General features: G+C 31.4%; 1 protein-coding gene across 1 annotated transcript; it reads right to left on the bottom strand.

Moving 5' to 3' along the window:
• Positions 1–262: 262 nt before the first annotated feature.
• LOTGIDRAFT_174939 (hypothetical protein) lies at positions 263–10641 on the bottom strand (the record flags this gene model as incomplete). Its single annotated transcript, XM_009054828.1, has 16 exons — positions 263–469; positions 750–847; positions 1094–1235; positions 1801–1883; positions 2317–2410; positions 2667–2782; positions 3732–3906; positions 4262–4378; positions 4574–4675; positions 5543–5638; positions 6104–6256; positions 7176–7274; positions 7520–7563; positions 8747–8910; positions 9550–9629; positions 10543–10641. 16 exons carry the CDS (start codon positions 10639–10641, stop codon positions 263–265), a joined length of 1869 nt encoding a protein of 622 aa, XP_009053076.1.
• Positions 10642–10960: the final 319 nt, after the last annotated feature.

The following is a 10960-nucleotide window of genomic DNA, read 5'->3' as shown; positions in this document are numbered from 1 at the left end:
ATTTCTTATCATCCTATACAGCAGTGATATAAACCTTGTCTACAAACTCTGAAAGCAATTTGGTTTGAGACTCAATTGAGAAATAATTAACATTATCTATCTATGAATGTAAACAGCTTTCGTAATTTGATATCAAGGAAAGACATTCCATAAGCGAGTGAAGCCAAAATGTCTCTAGCGCGATTATGTCCCTGGTTCCACAATGATGTGCACCCTCCATTCCAGAAGACATGATTTACTTGGTGTCCAAGAAAAATCACTGTCATAGAAATACAGCATCCATAGAACGTGACTTCCCATGAATCCTTCTCATCACACTGTTTCGTTTTACCCTTCTAGGTGAGCGCACTATGTTCACTTCTTTTTCCTCAGTTTTAGGATTTCTGTTTTCTTTGAATGAACTTTGACGACTAGTTGATGTTGCACAAAACTTATCCTTAGCTTCGTTAATATTTGAAACCCATGTTGCCTATAAACACACAAAAAAAAAGTTATGATCTAAATGATGGCAAAATATTGATTGCTTAAATCATTTCTTCAATATATTTTAGCGTCTTCCTTGGATTTTCAATGACATCAGTTAGTGTTGATAGTTATCCCTACAAAAATGTGCATAACTATATCAATCATCTACCCCTTTTACATTGACACCAATCAATGATAAAACTAAGTTAATCTCCTGAAAGTGATCATAAAAGTCAATCAATATTAAAGTGTTTTAGTGACTCATGATGATAACCATTACTAACCTTATTTAAATCACAAGAAGATTGTAATGTATATACACCTATTATTTGCTGAAATCTACTAATCTGTACCAGTACAAACGCATGTTTTAAACCACTTGCTGTAAAACAGAAAATATAACTGTCAATAATTGTTCCGAATTCCTGTCATTTTGATATATTCCCTTTAAGTACATTGAACTAGTTTCGAATGACATCCTAAAAATTCCAATCAGTTTTCTTCATAATAATCTTTAAAACGTCAGTAAGTTTTCATCATAATTTTCATATTCTCTTGCATCCTGTTTCATAACAGTTTTCAACCTAATTCATATTCTAATTGAAAATAAGAATGTAAGAAGTTATACCTGCAGCATCAACTGTAGAGATATCATGTAATGTAAATCTATCTAATGCTATAGGTTGACGATATACAGTATATATTGTTTTATCTGTGGAACTAGAACCTAGATTAGGTGACTTAGCTCCTGGTTCTAATGTTGTCACTTTCTGCAAAAAATATTGTCAAAGTACAATTAAGATTGAATTTGAAAAACATACAGAATGTAACCCTATTATAGGCCAATTATGAAGCCTGGATCACTTGCACACACTCATTACTATTAATTGTTTGTCCGACCATTAGTCCATACATATATGAATACTGAAATCTCCTTTAAAATATAAATCGTTGTGGATCCTAGGCGTAAAAAGAAAAAAAACTTTATTTTATTCCATTCCAGTTCGTTTCCAGCTGAAAATGATTTATGTTCTAAGAGATGCATCATGGCACAAAGTCTGGCTTAAAAACAGATATATTTTACACTGACATTTTAAATTCAATCAATAATTACATAGATAGCACTGTTGTCTATTCTCAAACCAACTGATCCTCAAGGTTGATCAAATGGTTAGCAAATGGAATGGAGTGGTATGTCTCGTAATGGCCTTGTTGAGATGGACATGCTGAGTACAATTTCATGTCAAGGAATTTTCACAGCATACCCACTAGATTAGGTATGTTTGTTGAAACACTTACTCATAGCATCCTGAAGACAATTAAAAGTAAACTGACCTTTCTTGCACCTTTCTTTGGCTTTGTTAATAATAAAATATCATGGAATAAAAACATATGTACATCAACTGATTTTGTAGGTTCTGAAAGTAAAACATAAAATATCATTATTGCATGCACAAAATTAGACAGACAGACATTCATATAGAAAGATTTCTGCTCCGTTAAGCAAGATACTTCTAATTTAACAGTTTTACCAAGGTAAAATTTACACTGCAGTAAAATTCTTTTACCCTCATTATGTATTAAAAGATCTAAAACCTACGTCTGAACTGGCATGCTATGTAAACTCATACAAATTTTTGGTCCTATATAGGGCAGGGGGCAGTGATATCTTGGCATGGAATAATGCTATTGATCTTCAAAACTGTGAAATGCTCTGTGGGCTTGTTTATAATTTATCTTCTAAAATTGCTTGGTACAGCCAGCTTCCTTGTTTGATCAGGAATTAACCATTAAATTTTCTGTCTTGTTGGCTTGAGACCATAATGTACAATATGAAGCTAGATATAATACCTATTAATGTAAGTTGACCTTCGTAAATTAATTGTCTCTTAGGACAAGACAGTAGTTTTTCACAGGGTTGTCGACTAATGGTACCTTTTAAACACTACAAGGAAATTAAATATAAATTAAGAAAATTAATTTACATTCTGACGCATCTGTCTATTGACAAGAATAGCAGCCATTTAAGTAAGTATGGTAAAGTAAAAAACGTGGATCAAATTCACCATTTGTAATCAGCTAAATAGATATGTTTTGCAAATGAATTCAAATTCATGCACTACAATAAACAATTTCGAATGCAATAGACAATTACCCAGGGATGGCAAAATATAGGTTCTTCAACTAAAATAAATACAAACCTCAGGAATATATGATCTAGGGTCTAGTTCACCAACTTGTGGCCAACTTATCTGTCTTTGTATTTCTTGTACTCTTTCAAAATTCTTCACAAATTTCATTTTCTCTTCTAAATTTTCTACAAAATTAATAGCAATGAATTCTTTAAACTTTCATAGAACACTATACTTGTTTTCAAGCAGTGGAAATAGACCATTCCCTTTTGCTATCAGAGGACATTCCTTTTCATAAAGTCTTAAGGTACGGGCACACAAGTGGTCTTGGTCAGAGATTTCTGTCGACGATTAGAGTCTCGAGTAAAATCTGGCCTGTGCCTGTGTATCCATAACAAGACTATCGCGTCTCCGACAGGATTTATAATATCAAAAAAGTTTGATACTTGATATTTTATATTGTCTGCAAGACAGACCGTCATCATCCAATCAAATTAATTTTCTTGACAAGACTCTAGTCGGCGACAAAATTCTCCAACCATGATCGTTTGTGTGCCTGCACCTTTATCAGAAGATAGCTTGCCATGCAAGGTAATATATGTCCACTGGCAGCTTTGATTTTAAATAAAATATTTGATAGTACAGTAACAATTACCAGTATGAAATATTTAACCTTCAGACATACACTTCTTTTTGAGTTTTTGATGCGATACTGAATAATATTACCAAGTTTCATCAAAATCTGTCAAGAATTGGGCCTTCTAGAGTGTTTACGGGCGTTTTAAGAACAAGGGTAATAACTCATACTAAATTTTCAATAGGGTTCATCCTTAGGTGATTACAAACAACCATACCAAGTTTCGTCAAAATCAGTCAAGAATTATGCCTTGTAGAGTGTTTACGAGCAATTGTTGACGGACGGACGACAATATATGCCCCCATTTCATGTGAGCGTATAAAAATTTGCATTTTGATAACAAATTTTATGACTAAGCTTAACAGTGGATATCCTTCCTGCATCGTTTAAACCATGAAGCAATAGTATTCATATATATACATCTAAATTGTACTATAATTGTTCATTTTAAACAAGTTTTCCATACATAACATCAAAATAAGTTGAACAAATCTTACTCAAACTCATTTCAACTTTATTAATAGACTCTGACAGTTGTTGTCTATCTGTTTCATCAGCAGTATATTTCCGTATATTATTTAATAGTAATGGTAATTTAGTACAATGTTGCATTGGTGCTACTAATAAATCAGTTAGTTGTAATCTATTACATCTTGTATCTAGTTCACACCACTAGAAAACAATAAACAAACAATATGTTTACATCAAATACATGTATCAGAAATCAATAAATTATGTATATTCTTTAATAAATAACACTTCGAAATGGGCAATCTTCAACATATTTGACACAATATTGATTTCAAGCCATTTGGTGTAATCTCTCTGGTACCGAACTTTCTGAAAATGTTTACCAAGACGTTTATTCAAATAAACATGTTAATAAATACGAATACAATTAACACTGTTCTTATCAAAAACATTTGTACAGTACTCTTAGTTAAAAAAGGTGACGTTTGTTCACATGATAAATACCGGATGTGTTTATTAGCAAGTGATTAGAGATTCTTCTACATACAATACCAACCTTAGCAAACTCTGCAAATTCAGGGTAGACACTGAGTTTTTCTAAATAAGATAAAGCATTGGTATAGTTGAGACAATAGGTATGGTAAACAGCTCCATCTTTAGAATGAGTGGAAAACTGAAAATATAATTAAACATACCTATATCAAAGAAGTACAAATATAATGACATCATGTCCTTAGTATACTCAAGTTGGGGTATATCTTATTTATTCTTCTGCAAGCCGTTTTTCAAAAATAATTTTTTATCTTTGAAACAAAAAATTCTGATATATTTGTTATTTCTTCAGGAGCAAAATAGTCATAAAACTTACTCTTTGAAATGCTTTGATTAAAACTCTTGTTCTACAAAATTCTGTTGAACTCATATCTTTTAATAATGCTGATAGGAAGTCTTTACAAAAAGTATAACTAACCTAGAAAAATACAGAAAATGAAAGACTTAAATCACAATTATAAAGAAAGTTTTGATAAAATGAAACATGTGAAACACCTCCTCAGTGTTATATAATATGAAGAGTATGTTTAAAATGCCCCTTTCACACTTTCCAATCTATAATGAAAGATAGCTTGCCAGGCAAGGTAATATACGCCCACTGGCAGCTTTGATTTTGAATAAAAATATTTAGCAGTACAGTAACAATCACCAGTATGAAATATTCAACCTTCAGTCATACACTTCTATTGAATTCTTTAGGGTGATACTGAATAATATTGAGTATGAGTTATTGCACTAGTTCTTGAAAACATGTTCAATTTTTAGCTTGTGAACACTCTGGAAGGCAAATATTCAATCTTCAGTGCGGGACTGAATAAGAAAACCAAAATCAAAAATCCAGCTACAATCATGCCTTTTAGTGTTTTAGAGCTAAATTTGAAAGCGTTTTCAAGAACAAGAGCAATAACTCATACTAAATATTTTTCGATTTTTCTGATTTTCAATAGGGTTTATCCTTGGGTGATTACAAACACTCATACCAAGTTTTGTCAAAATCCGTCAAGAATTGAATTTACGAGCAATTGTGGACGGACCGACGGACAGACATGGGTGACGGCAATATACGCCCCCCATTTCATGTGGGCGTATAAAAAACAATTCAAATTTAACTAAGCTTAGAATGAAGAGTACATGAAACTGGGAAAATGAACATGTATGAGCTTCGGAAGTAGACCTACTCTGGTTTTGTAACACACTTCAGAAATGAACAAGAAATGTGCTAAGATTTTATTTGAGGTATAATTGACTATAATGAGACTGTTAAGCACCAAAATACCATACTTACATAACATAATTCATCTAAATTACCAAATATATCTTGTGGTTCAGCATACATCAAAAACCCTTCAACTTGAACCTTCTTCAGTGGCTCAAGAAAACTCTAAAATAATCAGAAACCATTGATACTATTATTACTCTCTTTATCTAAAGAGTTTAGTTCACTGTTAGAAGTCACAGTTTTATTGTACATAATGTATTAATCTTTCAGTTTAAGATGATATTAAATTCAACTCATATATGTTTTTAAGACATCTTGGTCTTGGAAAGAAGCAGCTAAACAGAAATCAGAAAAGTCTAGAAACAGTGGCGTATTTAGGGTGGAGGCATGGTGCCACAGTCCAGCCCTCGTGACAGAAAAAATAAAAAAGTTATTTACTTTCACTGCCAAAATAAAATTAGATGCATTCATAGATTAGAAATTTTGACCCCCTCACAATGACTACTTCCTGACAATGTACTGTGGGATATAATTTTGGAATCACAAATAGCACCATCTTCCCTTTGAAGATCCTAACAGAAAATTTATAATATGCACTAGACCTACATGCAGTACATTGCAACTTACATGTTTTAGCACCATAAGATGATCTATTAAAAAGACACATTCACTTTTAAACAATTCCCAGACAGCCTCTCGACGTTTTCTTTCTGTATCAGATATCTGTATAGGTTGATGTTGTTTATCAGAACTTGCTATTAAATCAGACCAATGTAAATTCTGCAAAATAAAAATTTATTTAAAAATTTCAAACCTCTTCTCTTGTATTAAAGTGTGGCTTTACTCTGGTGCTATTCATAAATATGCAACCTTGAAACATTACATCTTATAATCTACATGTATTTATTATAGGCTATCTTATTTCTAACAAAACAGATGAATAATAATAAAATACTGTATTGTGTGAAAGTCAAATTGTTCGTCGTGTCTACGAGTGAAATTTGGTGATAAACAGTAAATGAATATTTTTCAAAACCATAGTATTACAAAATTTTGTGAATGGACCTTTTCAAACATTCACCAACATAAACAAAACTGAATTCTCTGGAGATATTTTAAGAAAAATTATTCCTGAAATTACTTGAAAGAGGTCAATATGTAATCATAGAATCTGTACCTCCAAGGATAAATGCAAACCTCAGGTTATTGGAATCACTAGTAAAACCTCTAGAGAAATAGTAAGTGATTGATTAAGTAGTGATAGCATTGTTCTTACTTCCGACTTCACCACATTTCAATTACCATAGGTCAGTTGATAATTATTCACAAGACATTTAACACTTCATATAATAATAGAATTATTCTTTATTTTTAAAGGTTACTGCTTAATGTAATTATCACCCTTGAAATCATATAAGTATATCTTCCAGATTATAAATTTGTTTAAACATGTCTGAGGGTGACAAAAAATTTTTTTTTTTATAAAAGATTGAGAAAGAGGAACTAATATGGACTAATGAACTGCTTGGGCATAATCTGGCCAGACTTGTTCCAATTTCTAAAATTATGAATTTATATATAATTCACTTTTTTGAGTGTAAATGGTCAAAGTCAAAGGTCAGTGAATAAAAACTGTTTATAATGAATTTTAGGAAGTTATTGAAATGGCTGAATAGGCACAGAATAGAAGTATAAATACCTTATATACAGCTAAATGGTTATCTTTAAACTGTGAAGGTTTCAGTTTCGCCAAAATTTCTTCTAATTGTGATAATGATTCTTTACTTCTTGCTTTCATCTGTAAATAAACAAATAAGTTAAGTCCTAGTCACCTGTACTTTCTACCAGCTACCAGCTATATTTGATATCTCAAATGCTCATCTTCAACATTACAATTTAGATTAACAAAGAAATCCGAACTAATGAAAAGAAGTTTGAGATATAAACATTGAATTCAGCTTAACTTTGGATCTAGAGGTTAAATTTCAGTTGTAAAATGCCAAGTCGTTGTATAAAAAACTATGCCATAAAATCAATACTCACCAATTTTAACAAGGAAAATGGCTGCCTTCCTTTCTTTGAAGGATCTGAAACAAGAATTGAATCTGTAATGGCCAAACTACAAATCAAAAGATAACGTCTGAAATAAGACAAAAGCGCAGCAGTAATCAAAGCCTTTGAATATCGAGCAAAATCAGATGATAAAATCAAAAAAAAATAAAACGTGCTGTTGGAATTAAAAATTCCTGCAACTTTCATCAAGAAAGACTACCAATGATAATGTTGTGTCATCTACATTCAATTTAAATAGATAGGCAGCTCACATACCAATTACTATGCATTGATAGAAAATACAATTTGAACCTGCTCAAGTCTGTTTTCTTTCTAGTTTTCTCTCAGACAGATACACAAGGGAGGTCAACAATTATTTCAGAAGATAGCTTGACAGGAAAGGTAATATACGCCCATTGGCAGCTATGATTTTGAATAAAAATATTTGGCAGTACAGTAACAATCACCAGTATGAAATATTCAACCTTCAGTAACTCATACTTAATATTTTTCGATTCTTCTAATTTTCAATAGGGTTCATCCTTGGGTGATAACAAACACTCATGCCATGTTTCATCAAAATCTGTAAAGAATTGTGCCTTCTAGAGTGTTTACGAGCTAAAAATTGAACGTGTTTTCAAGAACAAGGGCAATAACTCATACTATATTTTTTTTCGATTCTTCTGATTTTCACTCACACCAAGTTTTGTCAAAATCCATCAAGAATTGTGCCTTCTAGAGTGTTTACGAGCTAAAAATTGAACGCTTTTTCAAAAACAAGGGCAATAACTCATACTAAATATTTTTCAATTTTTCTGATTTTCAATAGGGTTTATCCTTGGTCGATAACAAACAGTCTTGCCAAGTTTCGTCACAATCCATCAAGAATTGTCCCTTCTAGAGTGTTTATGAGCAGAAAATTGAACACGTTTTCAAAAACAAGGGCAATAACTTATAATAAGATTTTCAAAAGGGTTCATCCTTGGGTGATTATGAACATTCATACCAAGTTTTGTCAAAATCCATCAAGAATTGTGTCTTGTAGAGTGTTTACGAGCAATTGTGGACGGATGGACAGACGGACATGGGTGATGGCAATATACGCCCCCCATTTCATGTGGGCGTATAAAAAGGTTCTGCTACATATATTTACTATACTGTACAAATAATCAGGTGTAAGCGAAACAGGTGATGTGATATGTACATAATTTATCTTACCTTCTGGACTAGAACCAGTTCCATTTCTAGCTGCATAGAAATCAGCAATAGTATTTCTTTTAATTAACTTTTTATGATGTTCCTGAACTAATAAATCTCCTGGATAAATATTCATATTGAGGTCCACCGAACTTCTTCTTCTACGCAGACGACCTGCGATATTACTACAAAACATTTTGTTCTTCTGTCAACATATGATATATGCAAACATAGCATCTTCAAGTAAACTCACCCAGAATGCATACATAGGCATAATCAAAGGTTTTCTTTCATTTTTGGAAGTTGTTTTCCTTTCAAAGTCACGATGGTAAAAGCATCCTCCTTTTCTAAAGAGCTACCAAATGTATCAGCCAGAACTAATAGAAACATCTAATTCAATTTCCGAACACACGATAAAATGTCCATTTTCTTTCCTACCTATACTTGCTTAACATTAATTAGTCAATTAAGCTTAGCCGATTCCAGCTGAGAGGCTGATACATAAAATTTACAGCTAGTCTCTAGAATGGCTAGGGAATTATAAAGATATATCAGTGACAAAGTAACAGTTTGATAAACCACAGGACAACTGACGTCATAGTCTCAGATCACAGGTTTGTAATAACAAATACGAATTATGACTATTACTATAGTATCATCAATCCTTACAATAAATCTTCACCAGGGATGTTGATTAACAATATCCCTACCAGACATTTGCCCCTTGAACTTGCATGTACAAAAGTGTTACACACATGTTTTGGTTAGATAACCAAGAGATTGATCTGAGTCTGTATAATAAAGGAACATGAGCTTGGACTTACGTTGCACCCTCTCCTTCATCACAAGAATTACTTGGTGATACTTCTGGTGACAATGTGGTAGGTGAAACATCTCCACAATTCTATAAATAGATAACATAAAACATCAAAATAACACATAACAACACCTCATAATGGTTTTGGATTCAAGTATGTAATTTTGTCTAGTATTTCAGAGTCTTAAAGCGTAGTCAATGAATTTGCTAAATGACCATTTGTACATTGGTAACTATGCAAAAAAAAGACTAATCAGATTATACACATTATTACAAAAATAAATATCTCAATCAAAATAAATTTAATATTCAAAATAAACAACCATTGTATTTCATTTATATCCATGAAACAAACACATGTAAACCGTAGAAATGAATCTTTCTTTTTTACACGGGTAATATTCAGAATCAGAAGACATACACATAACTCTCTATCTTCATGTAATACTCAAACATTAATAACTGTCATTTTCACAAATTTGTCATAATTCAATTTGTCACATTTTTCATAAAAATATTCTTCAAAAACTTCTAGATTACAGAAATTTCCATTATAAATCTTCCAGAATATAATTCAATTTTCTTTGAGTTTTTCAATGAATCAATGAAAATGATGTTCCTTTCTCTCCACAATATTAGGTCGACAAATCTGTAATTCAATTAATTTTTTTTATAATTTATTTCGCCACTTAAGAAGATCTATGAAACCAGAAACTAAAAGCATTGTATGCCTCTGTCTAAACAATAGTTTAATAAATTATCAATTACATATTGACCTCAGTGATATTACATATCTATAGATGGGTAGTGCAGTGAAATCATATGATAAACCACATATCTTTTTAACAGGATTTGCATAAACAAAAAAATCAGAAATTTGTTCAAATGGCTCTTATTCTCAAGAAAACAAAGTGTCAGACATTCATTTGGAAACACTGCATGATACCAGTAGACAATTATTATAAATAATGTTATTAACAATATAGCTGCAATCACTTACAGACACAGTTTTAATAAGTAACATAGGATAATTTGTCTGCTTATATTCAAAATTACACCTTAAATTAAGGTTCATTATCAATAAATATTTTCCTGACATTCTATCAATTTTGATTTATTAAAATATTATATTGAAATTTTGTTTCAGCAGGGAGGTATCATTTTGTTGTTACAATAATGTTAGGAATATAATGCATTTTTGTATCTGTTTCTCAACAAATCTGGTAAGTTTGAGGAAAAGTAAAATTTAAAGGTTATCATTAATGATTTGAAAATGTTACTTAGTATCTGAATATCTAAGAAAGAAATTAACAGATAGTTTTTTCAATTAATCTAAGATCTGTTGAACAAAAATCTGATATTTCTGTTGATTCTAAAATACAAGTTACACAAGGGTATTTCTAGATTGGACAACAAAC

This window comes from Lottia gigantea (genome assembly GCF_000327385.1).
Source record: "Lottia gigantea unplaced genomic scaffold LOTGIsca_227, whole genome shotgun sequence".
Lineage (NCBI taxonomy): Eukaryota > Metazoa > Mollusca > Gastropoda > Lottiidae > Lottia > Lottia gigantea.
Note: the sequence above shows the minus strand (reverse complement) of the source record. Positions and strands in the feature narration are given on the sequence as shown.